Here is an 18883-nt window from a genome sequence, read left to right as displayed (position 1 = left end):
ACGCCATCTATCAGTATTCATGCATAATATCGTTTCAAATTAAATTATTATATCTACTGTCGCTTATTTTAATAATTATTTTATCGATGCAAAGAATATTATTGAATAATTACATTGTTTTTTACCTAAAAATATCCATATATAGTTTATTATTGACATTTGAAGCATGTATATTAATATCGATACAAAAAGGATTGTCAAATGTTTGATTGAATAAATAAAAGTATACAATGATAAGATAATTATGGTATAAACAATCACATGTCAGAAACAGGGATATACGTACATATAATAATTAAATATGTACTTCCTTATAATAATTGGAATATAAATGCGTTTTGGAACTATTCGTGTTACGTAGTATTAGTGATAAATGATGAAAGGATGATATGATAATTAAGAATAATACTAAAATAAATAAAAATGAATTAATCAGCGAGTAATGTGCGAAGATGTCAAACGAATTACACAAACGCATGATTCAGCGTCGCGAAATTCCTATTATGAATGTAAAATATATGTATCGTGCAAGAATCCATCATTTTCAATGAATAAAAAATACGAAATAAATATAAAAATTTGACAATTCATGGATACTTGCGCGTACGATAAGGGCTGTCAAACGCATACCGTGAAAATCACTTGTTGTCTACGAACTACAACGTTGTTCAAATGAGCAATTTAAGAGAATTCAATTGAATCGGTCGAATAATTTTTCTCTCGAAAAGAGAAAATGGTATTAAAATTCCGTTTCAAAAAAGAACAGATATAAAAATTTTAAAAATCGAAAAATTTGATTCGATTATATAAAATAATATCGATAATTTTTAAGAAAATATTTTTTTGGAGAGAAAAAGTGATAGAGAAGGAGACAACAAAAATGCAAATGGATCGAATTCCATGAAACTAATACAAATAATTCTTAGGTTCTTCAGTTGGTTGACCGCACACGCCATGATATTTCTTCGTGACTATGCTTCGACTGCGACAGTTTTCGATTTCCAGAAAACATTCATTGCTGTAGGTCATACCATCGGTACCGCAAACAGGATCATAATAGGGTGGGCAAATTTTTTGACAACCACGGAATAAGAAGCCTTGTACGCATCTCTTCATGGGCACTACATACACGTGTTTCCTAAATGGAACATTTGATTATTATTACTGAACGCATTATAATATTTCATCTACTTAATCGATCAAAAACGCGATTATTGCTTACCCACAATTGTCCCTTTTCATCTCACATTCGTTACGATAAAGTTTGTTGTCGGAACCACAAACAAATTGGCGTTCTCCGCTACAGATCTGGTTGCAAAGCGCGGTAGTACGACAATGTTGTGCTGGCACTTGAACCACCCTCTGACCACATGTCTCGCGTCGTAGATGACAAAGAGATCTAAAAATATACAAATATGATTTATAAATGTGATTAATACTAAAAATTAATACTAAAATTATTGAAGAAAAATATTTATCAAAAGAATGGAATGATATGAAAATGATAGACAGCGAAAAGAAAAAAGTCCATTTCTTTTTTTTTTTGCAATGAGCAAAATAATTTGTGATTCGCAATTTCCTAAAGGAAAGAGTCTTGAAGCGGCCTGGAATTTAAATAACATTCTTAATCACCGATAAACGTTGCCATCGCTTCCACAAACTGGTTCCTCGGGTACCTCGCTGCAATCTTCGGGGCACTGTTCGGTTTCTTTCAAGGTCGTACATTCTCCAACGTGAGCCAATTGAATGCCCTTCCTGAAAGGCAATACGATAACAACGTGTCAAGAATCAATGATTAATCTACAATTATTTATCTTTGAATGGATCTTCTTTGAGAAATGATTATCTCTTACGACTTACAAGCATACTGCCACGTTTAAGTGACATTGATTCGGATACGTATTCGCGTCGCTTCCGCAAACTGGATCCACATCGTTTCCGCACCTTTGTTGCTGTTTCGTGCACTTAGTCAAACGGCTTTTACATTTTTCAAAATCTACCACTGTCACCTTTCTTCTTGCTTGCCTGAAGAGAATGAAACGTAGAAAATTAAATAACGAAATTATAAACACAAGATAATATTTAATTAAAATTGGCCATTACTAACCCGCAATTAAGCATTTGCATCTCACATTCGTTCCTATATATACTCCCGTCCGATCCACAGGTTGGCACTTCTGGCTCGTTTTTGCAATCCAAGGGACAAGCGTTGGTTTGGCCGCCAGATGTCCGCTCGAGCGACACGCAATATGACATCGGCACCTCGAACACGTGTTTGCTAAACGATCGATCAGGTATAAAAAAAAAAAAAAAAATCGAATAGTTTTAGCTTGTCGCTTTAATTTAATTAAAGATCGCAATTTCTTACCCGCAATTCTTTGCTCGCATTTTACAGGTATTCGAATAAAGGATTCCATCGCTGCCGCAGGCTGGCTTGGCACCGCGCCAACACGATTCACGACAATGCCTCGTGGTCTGACAGTGCTTCTTGTTCGTACGCACAACGCCTTGTCTGGTAGAAAAAGAAGAATCAAAACCGTATCGATCGATCACTTATCTTAAAGAAGGCGACGTAAAGAGACGTACCCGCAGGTGAGTAACTTCATTTGACACGTGGATTTGTAAACGTTGCCGTCGCTTCCGCAGATGGGCCCGTCGAGCGGTGCAAAATCGCACGAGACAGGACAATTTTCCCTGTGCGCCGAGATGTTGTTGCAAGGGCCCAGATGCGACAATTCGATACCGACTCTGCAGATCTCCACTCTTAGCATACACTTGTTCAGATAGGTACGGCCGTCCGTTCCGCATACGGGATCCTGATCGCCGGGGCATCGATGCTCGCACTTGCTTCCCGACGATCTTAGACAAGCGGTCTTCTCCGTGGCAATGGTCACGCCTGCGTAATTCGTTCAGTGTCGATAATTATCGCTGCCTTCGGTACGCGTCACATGCGTCTACTCTTAAATAGCATCCCAGAGATGAGAATTTGAAACGCGTAAGAAACGCGGCGGACGTTGTAAACGAAGGTGAACGAGCAAGCAACGTACCGCGCCGACCAATCATAATTATTATTACGTAGTTAAAACAAGCCCTTTTACCTTTTCCACACATCTTCTTCCGCATTTCACACTGAGACGCGTAGATCACTCCGTCGCTACCGCATACTGGCTCCCCGCTTGGCGGACATATTCGTGGGCAAGCGCCGATCGCTAAATCTGCGTATCGATAAAGAAGATTAATCAATTTTTTTTTAATTTTTTTTTTGCTAATACTTTTTTTCGTCGAGCACAGTATTTATAAAAAATTAATCAATTTTCTTCGATATCGGGAAAGAAAATATCAAGCATATCCGACTTTCGACTTTTTTCCTTTTTTCCCACCGCGATCACTTCATTTTCGACCGTTGTAAATTGCGACTATTGTATAAATAGTCGTTTACGCGGTTTGCTTTATGGACGGAGGTGTTCTTTTTTATCGAACGAGAGGCAGAGGATAATACAATGGAAAGATTGAACGCGCGAAAGAAAGTGACTGGCAGAAGATAAATATACAGTGGCGAGGAATCGAAAGAAAAGATAGGTAATCGGAGCCTTGCTAGGCGGCTCCGATGCATCGCCTCGAAAAAGCGGATCTGCGCGTGGAGATTGCGGAGATTGCGCGCGTTCATCTCGCGGGAGCGTGAAAGGTCGAGTTAAAAATAATCGGTCGAGCAAACCGGAAAGGAAGAAGGCGAGATCGTACGCCTTCGTCCGTTCGAGAATCGTCCTGCGATTTTTTTTTTTTTTTTCCCCTCTCCTCTTCTTTTTTTCTTTTTTTTTTTCAACCTCGCGGCGACCAATACCACCGGTAATGGCGAGGTTAAACCTGGCGAGAGAGAGATTCTGTCGAAACTTTAATTACTTCCTGTTGACCCCTTGCCGCGGATATCTCTGCAACACGCCGGGTCCGCCGGCTTGGTTTCGGTCCAGTGATCGTCGGGTCAACAGCACACGGGATTTACTAAGGCCGTTCTACACCGGCTCGCATAATATGTAACAAATTATAGAATTCAGGGTGTACAGTTAAAGATATCGTTGCGATACGGATACATACATTTGGCAAAACTGTGTTTCGCGTTCTTACGTTATTTTATTATTGTATAATGAGAAATAAATTTACCGGAGTAGAATGGATTCGTATATTTTTTTTTTTTTTTCGAATCGATCCACAAAGTAGTTTCAATTAATGTAACTTTGTTCAACGAAGTGTGAAATAAAGCGAAATTTTGAATTACAAAAATGTTCAACGAGCGTGTTCCATCAAACTTGTTGTGAAAAACAGAAATTCTGAGATTGTATTAAAAAGTGTGGACGACTGTGCGATTGAATTTTTTCGTAAGATAATCCTTGAGGTGAATATTCACGAATCGTGATCGCTGTAACACGTAACTCAAATGAATCACGTTGAACGCGACTAATCGACAAATCGCAGGTATATAAAATTTGCATCTTTGCTTCTCTCCAACACGTACGTTTAAACGGGATGCAAAGTAAGGTTAAGTGCGATCTCAAACGATCTGCAACACCGGTAATGTTGGTTCTGGTTGTTACCGACTAGCTAATAATGTACATGCATAATCGATGCAATTCGATAATTTATCTACAGATTTATTTACCGAAGAAAGAATACAAATATCCATTTTATTTTTGTAGACGGTCTTAAAATAGTAATGTAAAAAAAAAAAAGAAAAAAAGAAAAAAATGAAGAAAAAGTTGTTCGAAGAATTTCATATGGAACGTAAAAATGAATATTACGAACTTTTAATTTTTTTTTTTCTAAATAAATTAACAAGTTAATACACTGTTATTTTTTTAAGAGAAATTATGAAAACTTAACCGTTAAAATATATGATAGAAATATTTTATTTAATGTATAAGGATAATAAAAGATAATGTGTAAAATAACTAGAACAATTTATTTATAACCATCAATTGTTCAAAAATATCCAAACTATTTTATCCTGTGAAAAATGTAAGTTTCGAAAAAGTTTTAGAAAAAGGATTTATTTCATTTTCAATTATTAATATTATGCATACAAAGGTATCATAATAAAATTTATTTTTAAAAATAAATAAAATAATATAATTAAAGTTTACGAAACTTGAAAGTTATTTAAAAAAAATTATCACAAGAAAAATAAGAAAACTGATCGAAAGATCATCGAATTCTGTGCAATGATATCTAATCAGAATCAACGAAAAATACATTCAATTATTGGCAAGCAAATACCTGATAAATAATTTAAATAAATAATTCTGAAAAAAGAATTATTTCGAACGTAAAAGATCGCTAATAACTTAAAAAACTAATAAAAATTTTAATTACGATATAAATGTTTAAGTAACGTTTTATTGATATTAAATACATATTCTATATGAACAATATATGTACAATCATTTGTCAAAAGCTTCGCTTGATGCTTCATAATTCCTATCCTATCACATATTCATATCCTTATCCCTCTCCGTATCGTTGCACAATGGATGAATTTTCTCGAAAAAAAAAAATTTTCAAGGCGCGTAAGGACATCTCCGCGGGATACAATTTGCTTGGAATCACGATCGATTCGATATACCGTACGGTTGCGTTCGATAATTCGCCCGAGTCGAAAAAAAATCAAATTTACAAAGTGAACGAGATAGGCCGATACGCATTGTATGATAGAAGAACGGTCTTCCTGGTCAGCCGCGGCTCCTCTCTCAAAGACGCCGCGAACATCGCCAATATTATACCCTTTTTCCGCGTAATAAACGAGTTACGCTTCTTCCTGCTTCGTTGGGAGTCAAAGCACGCTAATAATCGAAGCGAAGTCCGAGATAAGCGCGTTTTACGAGCGTAAACTCTCCGAAATTACGACAATCACCGTTTATCGAACGATATCTGTTAATACTCGGCCACGATACGCGCATATCTAAATTGAATTTCTGTTTCCAAGTAGAAGAACCTTTCAACATCTTCTAAAATTAATTTAATCGCGAGAGAAAGAAAGAAAGAAAGAATTGATAATGATAATTTTCACGCGTACGATTATTCACGGGACGAGAGAGGAGAGTGGAAAGAAGGCGAGGAACGAAGAAGGAGAGATTCGAATCGTTTCGAATGGACGTGCGAGATTGATAGACGGGAGGCCGAAGGAGGTGTCCGTCACTCCCACGAGCGCGATTAAGTGAATCAATTATGGCAATAACTGGAGTGACCAGTCTGGCCAGGGGGCGATTGGCGAACAATGTAGATCAAATTATATCCCCGTAGAAGTTGTACGGCTCGCGCAGCCAAGCTCGTGCACGCGTGCATGCATGCATGCATGCATGCATGCATGCGGAGGATGGTGCACAATGGATGCGCGCCGCCGCTTCCTCCAACGAGAAGTGGACGAGGTAAGGGAAGGAGCGAGTGTGACAAGGGGTGGGGGGGAGAGGAGGAGAAGGAGGAGAAATATGCGGGTCGGTGAACCACGGCAAGGATGCACACCGACGGGTGGAGGATGCTGGTGCTCCTTGGATTTTTGTCCACGAAACGAGAAGCCGAGAAAGAGAGAGAGAGAGGTACACACCGACCGACTCGCATCCAACTCTCTTTGAGATCGATAACAGTGGAATAAGGATCTGTTTAACGAACCGGAACGATTTGATACGAATAAACCGTGGCTCATAAATAAAATGAACAATGTACGGGACTGTGGCTTTTGTTCTTGTTTCCTAGCCGCTATTCCTGGAGACACGAGCGGAAAAACGGTAGGTTGGATGAATTGGACGGACGTTGCGGTTACGAGAATAATAATAACCAATAAAGTCGCCTGATATTTGAAAATATTTGATTCGAGGTAAGATAATTAAATCGTTTATATCGCTAATTTATCGATACCGAAGATAGTTTAAATATCACGTAGGATGTACTTTGAAATTTTCACGGTAGTCGATCGATAATTTCATGTTCGATTAATCCGCGCGAACATGTCTATGAATAATCGACAGATAATCCAGAACCGGAATTTATACTTTTATACGTGCCCTTTGGTTTATTCATGATTCACGTGCTCGTTGGTTACACACAAATGAATCGACGATCTTTCACACAACCACAAGTATCTATATATATGTAGAATAGGATAATTCCCTTTAACCTAATTTGGAATACTGGCGATGATAAAAGTTCGAACGAGTTCGAATATAAATAACCAACTTAAATAACAAAGAGAAAAAACGAATAGAAAAAATTGAAACGAAAGATACAGCAACGTAGAGGTTAAATGGTAATCCATTAATTTTGACGATAATCTTGACCGCGAAATCTGACCAACGCAGGCACTTACGTATGATCGCGTGCGCAGGACACTATCGCGTCAGTACGAAGAAAGAAACGACAACGTAAATCATTCGTAATCGATACCGTGAAAATCACGGTAAGCTTGTTCGTGCACCGTGGTCCCGAGCTCTGTTTCTCGTGCAGTCTCTTCTTCTCCACAATGTAACCACATGGTCGATCTTCTCGTCCTAGCCAATCCCCCTCCTCTTTATCATCGCAAAACGATCTCGTCTTCCTCATAGCATTGTCCAGTAACACGTCCACGCCGCGTTGCATTAACGAGCAACTTTGCTATTTCTAGTATTTCCGTTATAAATTGCCGTGGTCGACATCGTAATTGTTCACCGTGAGATTGGTTATGTTCATCTTCGAAACTCGTAACTATCGTAAGAGATAATATTAAATATCGACGAGTCGTTATTTCGAAGTTTGTTTATAACGTGTTTCCGAAAGAATCATTACCGACGAGAAACGTTAACGACGTATCTATCGTTGTGACTTCCGTATCGCTATGAAACGATCCCATTTCCTGCCTAGCAACGCTATTGTTTCGATAAAGAAGCACGTTGAAACGCAAATTCACGAAAAGAATAAACCCATCATCTAGTTACACTCACACGATCAAGTTATTATTAAAAATGACGAGAAAAATTTCACTCGCAAATTTTGTTTCACACCATCCAAGTTACGGCCATGCGCACCAAATATTTCAAACGGTAAAACAGCTAGGTAATTACAAATTAGCTGGTAGTTACTAATAGAAACAGGTTCCAACTTGTATTCGCTGCCACGATGCATCACAGTTGTTTCTGCCAATCTAGCAGTCAGTTAAGAAAGTTATGAATACTCAGTAAAACCTGTTGTAATATAAAATTAATTAAATTCTACAATATCTTTAAACAGTAGAAAGTATCATGATTTACACACGTATACTGTCCGTTCATAGGAAGATGACAAGCAGAAAAGCAACGCCTATTGGGTGCCTATTGCCCCACTACTTGATATTCCTACTTCACACGTATTTTCGCAATTGGCCGAAACGGTCACATCTACAACCGAATCGTGTGACAAAGAGAATAAATGAACGCATCAAGTGTGACTGGAACAAAACGATGCCGTGACGATGACTTCGAAGCATTGGCGTAAACTCCCATAAATAAAGATTTAACTTTATTAACGAAATATCCTTATTCTCATAGTTTATAAGAATCTTACTACTATGCTAGCACACTTGTGTTAATAATAATAATAATGTGCTTAGTAAAGCAAATGAAATTTCGATTTCCATCTTTTCGTGGCCGAGCAATATATATCATTGATCAATAGCCAATCTAAGAATAGTCCATTGATCGATCATATCAGTGTGTTAAAAAACGATACTGTATCGTTGAAGCCAAGTTACTACACATCGTAATGAAGAGAACGTGCGAGATAGGGAGTGCATGGCCTGAGAAGCCGATAAAAAATTGGTATGTGTGTCGCTGTTGGCGAAGGAACAAGACAAACGAGTCGCGTTCCATAAATCGTCGCGTTCGGTTTAAGTGGCGAGTGGTGGTAGTAAGTGGAGTACTGGGGCGAAAAACTACCTCCCAGATCGGCTCGATCTCGCACGTGAACGCGTGTGCACTGTATACCGTGGCGATCCGTTACATCGGAGAAACGTTCGATCGGTTACACTCACATACATACGTCGTACGCTTTTTTCATCGTCGTATTATCGTAATATCGCCCTTGCACTTTTTTCCACTTCATCATCGCGATAGAAATGCGTGTAATTTGTCCACGATTCGATCGATGCGCGAAATGAAATGAAATTTCGAATTATTGATTTCTCGTTCTTTCATTTTTTTTCTATTTTTAATTATCATAAATTACAATTTTTCAAAAATTGCTACTCGATACTCGTTCATCTTTTCTGACAATTAAAAAGAATCGACAAAGCGTAATATTTTCTTACTTGTGCAGACGCGGTTGAATATCATAAATAAGATATATCAACTTGGACTTAGTTTATAATTCATAGCATGTACAGCGTATCTCGATTATTGCAGAATAGTTGCTCGCGGTCATATATCTTTTAAATATTAGGTATTCGACTACAAACCGTTAACGCGAAAATAAAAAATTTACGTGTATAAGTGTATCTACACACATGGCAAGCATGCAGAAACGGTAACGCATAAGATCATTGTCGTTGGTCGTAAGTTAATTTTATATACCCTTTTTTACATATTTTTTTTTGCTTTCTCCGTCTTCTCACGCACAGTTATCCAGACTACGTTTTTCGCGTGGATTTGGATAACGGGAATAGAAAGACTCGTGCGTTTCGCGCATGACATTACCGACTGCTGAATCAAAAATTTTGGCCCAGTTCTCTTTACATTATTCGCCGTTCGTGAAAGATAATTGGCGCTCGTTTCGCGTGAATGCATTAGGACGTTCGTAACCAGAAGAAATGTTGGCGCGTAATTCGAGCTTTCCCTGAGCTCGATCTTTAATAGAATTTTCATTGAATGATATGCGGAGGGGGAACCGGGTTTGTGTGGGGAACGTTAGGTATACGTGCGCTTAAGGAAATTGCATATTAAAGGTAATTAGACTAAAACGAGGTAAGAGGGACGGAATATTAAGCGATTAAGAAGAAATGCATCACTGCGTGCTAGAGAAATTATCGACCAAGGTCGATGTTGCTACCCGATAAACACGCGCAGTCCTCGTTCATTTAATCTTTTTGCTTTGAATTTATCTTTACAGAAGTTTACCTACAAATTAAGTAATTCGATTAAATGACGTATGTTTTTAGATAAGAAATTTTATTTTTTGTCAAAAAAAAAAAGGGAAAAGAAAATTGTAATTGTAACATGACGAGCGATAATAATCGATTCTTTCGATATAATTCGTCTTATATTAATGTAACGAGCGTAAATAAGACGAGTAGAATCAATCTACAGGCTACAGGTTTTTTTTTTCATCGATAGCTATAAATAGTTGATGAGAATTTAATTAATTGTACACAGACAACAACATTTAATAAAAGTAATATATTCAAATTTAATAGTAGATACATCGAAAGCGACCTTGATTCTACTTACACTCGGCTACTTACACACTTATAGGATATCCATTTTCTCTTTTACCAGAGCGATACAATATTATTTAATGCAACCGGTTTCAAGTGAAAAAAAAGTTGCACGATCGTGGAAAATTAATCGACCGATCACGAACGGTTTTTCATTGATATGAAAATCGCGATTTTCAAGCGATACCCTTTAACCCGTGATATAGCCATTAAATGTATAATTCACCGAGAGAAGGAAAGAATCATGAAAGTGACCTCGACCTCTATGACCTCCATACCTACTTAAGTCTAGGCCAGGGTTTCACAACCCCTCGATCGTGAGGGGAAATGACTACGATCTCGATCTCTACTCGCTATTAAAGGTAAAAGAAGCGAGCGAGCGAGCGAGCACGATCGAAAATCGTTCGAAATTAGAATCTATTTTCTATTCCTTTCTCGCGCGCGAGCGCGCGTGTAGCTTTCTCATTTACATGATTTCTCGCCGCGCAAATGAGGAAACACACAGCCCCTGCTGTTCCTTTTCCTCGCAACACGCATACGTGAAAACCGGAAAAGTGGAACGTGAAACTGATAACTTTGATTTATTGCAATAATGATGAAAATAAATAAAACGAGCTCTCTTCTACCTTCCTTCCGCCTTTTCCTTTTTCTTCTCGTTAATAAGTTTGCCAGATATACGGATATACGCGTCTGGACAATAATAAAATTACTTGCGTTAAATTTATTATAAATATTCCAATAACATATCGCAAATAACTTTATTATTCTTAAAATTTTATCCACCTCGGATAAAACGTCGTCGAATACCAATAATCCAGTTCCAATAAAAATATTCTATAAATTCTGAAAAAAATGGAATATCAAACCTTTCAACGTTTCACCATCGTACAATGAATATATAATATCGAGAATGAGCCTTACGTTTTATTTATATCCACCTAATCGCACGATCCATATTTCTCCATATATATATATATATATATATATATATTACAAGTGGATCTGAAATGTTTTACCATCGCATGGAAAAATAGTCAACGGTGAAAAGGCTCTTCCCCCTTCCCCCCTCCGATAGCGCTCGAGGAATCTTCACATTTTAACGATATGGCGATTCGTTCGAAGTCGGGTAACATCGAAAAAACGTGAGGAGCATTTCTTTTACCGCACAGGCGTAAATACCTCGCAAGTATTTTACCTCCCCCCTTCCCGCGGATACACGAAATCTTTTATATGCGCATCTCGTTACCGCGTATAAACCGACACATATATTGCTTGTTGCTTGTAAACCTGCTAAACCTGTGATCGTGACGGAACGCCATGCTAATTCTCAACGCCAACAACGCCTCTTCTATCCTTTTCCATCCAACGAAATACGGCACGGTCGATACTAGCGAAAATTCGTTTCCTTCGAAGAAGGAATAAGAAGGAGAATAAGAGAGAGAAGAAATTGAAACTGAAACTGGTTCGTTGGTTCGATCGATACGATAGAGAATTAGGAATAGGATGATTGAAGTTTGAAATTCATCAGAGTGCACGTTCACTGGGTCTCGAGGTCATGGAAGTAAGTCAAGTACCTTCCTATCGACGGATGAATCGAGCCACGGTAACGGTTCCGTTCCCGAAAGGACAACCGCGACTGGTTTATCGATTGAAGATGCCGGTGAAATACAGTTCCGCTAAGGAACTAAGGTTAATCGCTTGCGGTTCCACTGCTGCTTTATTTCAAGCTTCACTTCGCGACTCTTTGCTCGACTTTGATCGATGGAGCGCTCGATCCTGCCGACCTTGCGCGCCTGACAGGAGAGCAAAGCGAGGGAGGGAGGAAAGAGGAATCGATCCCTCCCTCCCCCCTTCCCTCGGATTGATTAAAACGGTGACTTTTCATTTTTCGCGGTTCAACGAAATATCGGTTGAGAGTTGATTCTCCGAGTAGCTCCTTCTTCTCGTGTAGCTAATGCAATGGTTCGATCGATAATTATATCGATTCTTTTTTCCCTGTTCAAATATAATATAATATAATAATCGTGCAGGAAATAATTCGTATTCGTCATTTTTTTATCTCATTAACAAAATTCGTCTCGTATAGATCGAAATTATTAATTGATACTTTGTTCGATCTTATTTCCTTCCCGAAAAGTCAAAAATTTAAAGGAAAAAGAAGAAGAAACGAGAAGCGATTACGAGATACTTTTCCTCGCGCGTAATACGTACGTAAATAGTGGAGAAAAATCGGGTGAGCAGCGATCGAAGGAGCCAGATGTACCAGTTTCTCCGATACGTTCCATTAAACTCGGCACGAGGCCTCGATCGCGGTAACGAAACAGCGCGTATTACGCGCTCTCTACGCGAGAAAAGGAAACAAAAAAAAAAAATAATAATAAAACAAAATAAATAAAAGCCGTTTCTATATCGCGGATTCACGATATTTATACGTGTTTGTGCACTTCGTGATGCACTCGTGTGATCATTTAATCTAATTTCTGAAGTGAAAGGCACAGCCGCGAAAGTGTTTTAATCCGGGCATGCTTCTCGCCGAGCAAGCGTGCTCTCGAGAGTTGCGGGGAGGAGGGAGAGGGGGAGGAGGAGAAGGAGAAGGAGGGGGAGGTGGGGGAGAGGAGTGATGAGAGGCGAAGAAGAAAGAAGAAAATGGGAAAAATGATCGGAGGAGGGAAAGGAAAAAAGATTAACGATTAACTGTTTCGACTCGACTCCTTCTCTCTTTCTCGTTTTTCGACGAATAATTCGTTCGAGGGAGGGGAGAAAAATCGATCGCCCAGACGAAGAAAGACGGTGATCCGTTGACTGGCCGGGACACCTTTCCACTTGCCATAAAGTCGTACTTATTACCTCCATCGGTGTTTATTTAACAGTCTGTTCGACTTTTGCAGCCAGTGTGTTACAACTATACGCTATTACGCGGCCCGGAATCAGTCGTATCGTATTTTAACATTATTTCGCGTTTTATATCGCTTTCGCATAATTTGTCCGTGGTTATTTATTAAGTAATTTTTTTTTTTTCTCTTACGACTTTACAACACTCGACTGGGAGGGAAGGGACTCGAATTCGAAATCGATCGAAAGAAAGGAAGAAAAATGCAAGGATTGCTCGGTTTCGGTGTCACAAAACCAGGCCGTACAAATATTTTCTAAGCATTTTCGAATAACGGTAACTGTTCGATCTCGAAAGAAAGAAAGAAAGAAAGAAGGAAGGAAGGAAGGAAGGAAAGAAAGAGAGGAATACGACGGTTCGAGATACGAAGGACTCGCGCGACGAGTAAAAATCTTTTACTCCTCTTTCTTTCCGCGAATATCCAATGAACGAGGTTTAAATCGAATTTAAATCGAGATCGTGAGAGAGAAAGAGAGAGAGAGAGAGAAAAGAAAATTAATATTCGATACACGATATTTTCTAAGTATCTTTTTGTATTTTCTAAGCATCTCAGAAATCAAAATATCATGAAGTGCAAATACATATAATCGATCACGTTGTAAATGATTAATAATAATAATAATAATAATAATAATAATAATAATAATAATTCATCGATGAGAAACTCGAATCGAAGAAAGTTCGTCCGTATTCCGGTTTCCACTTTACTCGTTCACGATCATCAGGTGGTCGGTGTGTAATCCGCGTATTAATAAATTCGAAATCGACTCGAGAAGCGTCGTGCCCTTTTTCCACTCGGCTAAACTCTAAGTGTTTTCAAGCGTGAAAACACGCTTCATAGTCGATGGAACGGCAGAGTTGTGGAATACAACTCAGTGAACATCGTATGCATATATATATATATATATATATATATACATTTTCTTTCCAATTCTGTTGAATAACTTCATTAACGCCGATAACTATGCGGGAATGTCAATTTAATCCGTGATATCTCTCTCACGAGATACGTACAATGGAGAAAGAATCGGGTCACGATGATTCGAGAGCGATTGGAAAGTCAATGAAGCGAAACCATACCATTTTCTTTTCTTTCCGATCGATGATTATATTTCACTCGTGTTAAATACACGCTAATTACGATAAACGAGCGTAAGAAAAAAAAAAAAGTAGTATCAACAGAGAAAGGCGAGATTACTCTCGATATACGTATGACTCACGTCACAGAGCGATTCAAGAAGAAGAAAGAAGGATTGTTGTTCGTTAACCTATTTCGAGGTTAATTTTAAAAGGAAGAGAAAAGGAGGAAATGATACGGAGGAAATCGACTCGATCTTTCCGACGGAACGCAATTTCGTTGGAAAAACGTATTATTAAAAATTGCTCAAAAGACACAGTTCCTTAAATACGTAATTACAGCTGTATCGCGCTGTAATTAATCAACACGTAGCCACGTCTCGCATCTAACGCGATAAAAAGCGGGGAGAAAAATTTTCGTCTCGTGAAATTTTTCTCCATCCTCATTATTATCCACTTTTCGAAAGCTTGACTCTCGATTCAGAATTTCATTACACGTACAACCGCGTAATACGACGTTAATCGAATTAATCCACGCACTATCCTCGCGGATTATTACACCGAGCCGAAATCTCGAAGAAATCGACCGACCAAAGCTTTTCTCCTCTTTCTTCTCTTCCCTCCCCTTCGCGTTTCTCTCGATAAACGAGGTTAGATTAATTAAAAACCGCTCGTTTTTATTACATTAACCGCTCGTCGATGAAGGAAAGCGTAAAATGGCAAATGTATCCATCATACACCGACCGTAATAATGATAAAGCCGAAAACGAAAAGGAAGATCCCCCTCTCTCTCTCTCTCTCTCTCTCTCTCTCTCTCTCTATATATATATATATATATATATATATATATATTATATATATATACTCTATATATATATATATATATATTCACACACACACACACACACACACACACACACACACACACACACACACACACACACACACACACACACACACACACACACACACACACACACACACACACACACACACACACACACACACACACACACACACACACACACACACACACACACACACACACACACACACACACACACACAATTTTCTCTTTTTCCATCTCTCTCTCACACTATCTCTCTCTCTCTCTCTCTCTCTCTCTCTCTCTCTCTCTCTCTCTCTCTCTCTCTCTCTCTCTCTCTCTCTCTCTCTCTCTCTCTCTGTCCATCCCACGCGCGCGCGAGTCGGCTCGCGCACGAGGTTGCGAGCGTACGAGAGATTAAAACGAAAAACCATTGGTTCCTTTTCTTTTTTTTTTTCCCTCCTCCTTTTTTTCTCTCCCTCCCCCTTCCCCCTACGGTTGAAAAAGCATCGCACTTAGGCCATAGAGGAGACCGGCTCCCTGTCGGGGATTCAATGGGCGCTCGAAAGCCAAAGCCATTTGCTTTGGGGAAAAGAGAAAAAAGGATGTCCGTTACGGAACATCGGTATCGTCCCGGAAGGATTTCCTTTTTTTGTTTAAAAACAAAACGAAACGGAAAAAGAGAAAGAAAAATATAGGGGGGGGAAGAGATATTTTATGCGCGCGTTTATTTATACGCGTATGCATATATGTGTGTGTATGTTTATTTTTCTTTTTGAAATTGCTACGTTGCGCATTACGGATCCAGAATTTTTGCGATTCTGGTTCGACCGACGTCCAGGTCGAGGACGGGATCGATTCTCGTCCTCTCGAACGCTGCTCGATGCGCTCGACCAATTGCGATCCGACTCGATGCACACATGTGCGCGCCGTGCGAGATTCTCTCTCTGGTTGAAAAAAAAAGGAGGAAAAAAATATTGAACGACGAGTTAAAAATCGTTCGAGCGGCGCGGTGCGCGAGGAAAAGGTTCGTCGATCGATGGAGAAAGGTTTTAGACTCGATATCGATTGCCGTTATCATTAACCGAACGAGGAATGATCGGTGCTGAGAGAGCGGTGAGGTGCTTTTACTCTCCGTCGGAGAGACCGACTGGTTTACGGCGAGGAGTGATGAATGGACGTGCCCTGGCCGCATCGCGCCGAGTTCCTTTATTTATCTCTCAATTAGCCGACCGTGAAAACTATTGGAAACTATTTGCGAAACTCGTGACGATTAATTCCTTCGAATGCCGGAAACTTTTTTCGTGTCGAAACTTCGCCTCGAAAAAAGAAGAAGAAGAAGAAGTGAAAGATGACGTGGAAAAGAAGGAGTGGGGAAAGGAGGAACAAAAGTAGCAAACGAAGAGAAAGGAAGGCTCGAAAATTGAGGGGAAAAAGAAAAACGGATCGTAGACCTGTTGCAACTTTCACCAAGAACCGTGGATCGATCGACTCCTGGTTCAAACGGTTAAAAGCGATACCGACCTTGAAGGCAGCACAGCAAGATGATCCCAACGAGGAACGAGATGTGACGTTGCATCCTTCGTGGTGTCGACGATCCTTGCTCTCTTTTTTTCTTTCTTTTTTACCACGATCCAACCGAGTCAATTACGAGTCAATTCTCTCGAAGCGTGGCGGATGGCTGCGGACGATTATCTTATTATTATTATTGCGGGCAGACGACGACGTTTCGACGTTTCGTACTCTTGCCACCGTGGTCGAGGAGAAGGATTAACGGCGAAGGCGCGGAAAGATGGGAGTGAGAGAAGGCGAGGCGGTGAAGGCGCCGTGAGGAAGGAGAGGAGGAAGTGCCCTCTTCGACCTCTATCGTCCTTCGAGGTCTACGAACGACTGAGCCGCACGGAGCGACGACGGTCCGGCTATAGCCTCCCCTTCCTACTTTCACGTGGCGTGCTCCCGTTTCCAGTGGAGGCGCGGACCGGAGGAGCCTCTCCACGGGCCATTTGCCATTACCATGATCGTCGGTGACGACTAGCCAAACGGTAGAGAGCACCAGCGACGAACCACTGTTTCTAGGCCAACTCTTCCTCCTCCGCATCATTCTCCTCTTTCTCTCCTCCTCCCCTTCCTCCTCCTTCTTCTGCTGCTTCTTCTTCTTCTTTTTCTTCTTCATCTCGAGGAAACAGTGTTTTACTTTTCCAATTCCATGTACCTCGATCGAGTATAATGTGTATAAGAATCCTTATAAAAACTTGATTGTTCGATACGGATATATCCTCGTCGATCGAGTATCCGTATATTAAATACGTATACAAAAGGATATGGAAATTTCGTTTCGTGGTTTAATTGGTACTTGTGTGTTTGATTAACTTTACGGCATAAAGATATTATTATTATTATCTCATGCGTCTGTTAATTAAGACTAATATATAATTGATAAACTAATTTTATCCACGTCTCGATTTCCTAGATTCCTAGATTCGACGAAATCCCTCTCGATGGTGTTCCAGTTTCGTGGATATAATGTTCGAACGAGAACTAAAAAGCGTGGATACACACCGATCGTTCTATACGTATAGAGAGAGAGAGAGAGAGAGAGAGAGAGAGAGAGAGAGAGAGAGAGAGAGAGAGAGAGAGAGAGAGAGAGAGAGAGAGAGAGAGAGAGAGAGAGAGAGAGAGAGAGAGAGAGAGAGAGAGAGAGAGAGAGGAAAGTGTGGCAGTGGTCCAAGGGAAGAGAGGCCAAATGTATACCGGAGGCACCGCTCTCCAATGTGAGGTGTACAGGTGCAGCCGCGGCCAAACCTATCCCATTCGATGCTGTTCGCCCGAACATTGGGAGGGGAACATTCGTCAACATCAACTGTCATAGTATCTGTCCCCTACTGCGAAACGTGCGCGGCGCAACATACGCACGTATCCACGTATCGGTCACTTTCGTACTTTTTTCTTTCTCACCTGGACTTCACCATTAACCCACTTGCACTTGCGTTTAACACACGGCAGCCTCGCCTAACATAGCCAGTAACTGTACCCCGAGTTTCCAGATAGAGTAAACGCAAGCCATTGATTCAAGCCATTATTTCGAAAAAAAAAAAAAAATTCATTTCCAGATTGTAAGTTTTTTTTTTTTTTCTTTTTCAACAACGATTCTCGGTTTCGATCATCGGAATAATACACCGTGTATCTCTCTGATCATCCTCGATCAATCGGGCCAGGTAACCGTGTACGTGTTACAATTCGCATGTTTTTGCATGTGTTCCACGACGGCCTTAAAACGGCTAAACGATCGAGCAACGACCTCCTTACCGTATCGCTATGAAATTCTGTCTCTTGCTTCGTTCATTTGCTCGAATAGAATAAAATGCCATTTCTCACGATCTTATCCAGCGAGAAAATATCGAAAAATCGGGGAAAAGAAGGATAGGAATAACGAATAGTATTGTGATATTACAAATTTGTACACGTATATCGTATTACACGTGTATAATATACGCGTCATAACGTGTAAACGTAATGATGATCAAACAGAAACGTTCTTTAAGCGAATTGAATTTGAATGGATTCATTCATTCATTGTGAATCTATACATATAAATATGTATATACGTACACATACTTTCTTACGTAGTTTCATAACCGATAAAAATAATGTTAAAATAAATTTTCTT

General features: G+C 39.7%; 1 protein-coding gene across 1 annotated transcript; it reads right to left on the bottom strand.

Moving 5' to 3' along the window:
* Nucleotides 1-117: 117 nt before the first annotated feature.
* LOC409949 (agrin) lies at nucleotides 118-17177 on the bottom strand. Its single transcript, XM_006569316.3, has 9 exons — nucleotides 16741-17177; nucleotides 3099-3215; nucleotides 2587-2896; nucleotides 2369-2512; nucleotides 2108-2278; nucleotides 1861-2025; nucleotides 1633-1755; nucleotides 1223-1399; nucleotides 118-1138 (listed from the first exon to the last, which is right to left on the bottom strand). The coding sequence occupies exons 1-9, from the start codon at nucleotides 16793-16795 to the stop codon at nucleotides 907-909; spliced, it is 1494 nt and encodes a 497-aa protein (XP_006569379.1). The 5' UTR covers nucleotides 16796-17177; the 3' UTR covers nucleotides 118-906.
* Nucleotides 17178-18883: the final 1706 nt, after the last annotated feature.

Source organism: Apis mellifera, linkage group LG4 (genome assembly GCF_003254395.2).
Source record: "Apis mellifera strain DH4 linkage group LG4, Amel_HAv3.1, whole genome shotgun sequence".
Classification (NCBI taxonomy): Eukaryota; Metazoa; Arthropoda; class Insecta; order Hymenoptera; family Apidae; genus Apis; species Apis mellifera.
The sequence above is the reverse complement of the archived record's forward strand: the minus strand, read 5'-3'. Positions and strand labels throughout refer to the sequence as shown.

What these genes read in the sequence shown, in the direction of transcription:
- LOC409949 (XM_006569316.3), bottom strand. Translation starts at nt 16,795, where the DNA reads ATGCAACGTCACATCTCGTTCCTCGTTGGGATCATCTTGCTGTGCTGC. An exon ending in GAAGAAGATGTGTGGAAAAG is followed by an intron (nt 2,897 to 3,098) that starts GTAAAAGGGCTT and finishes CGAATTACGCAG; the next exon opens with GCGTGACCATTGCCACGGAG. An exon ending in AGCGATGGCAACGTTTATCG is followed by an intron (nt 1,400 to 1,632) that starts GTGATTAAGAAT and finishes GTATATTTTTAG; the next exon opens with ATCTCTTTGTCATCTACGAC.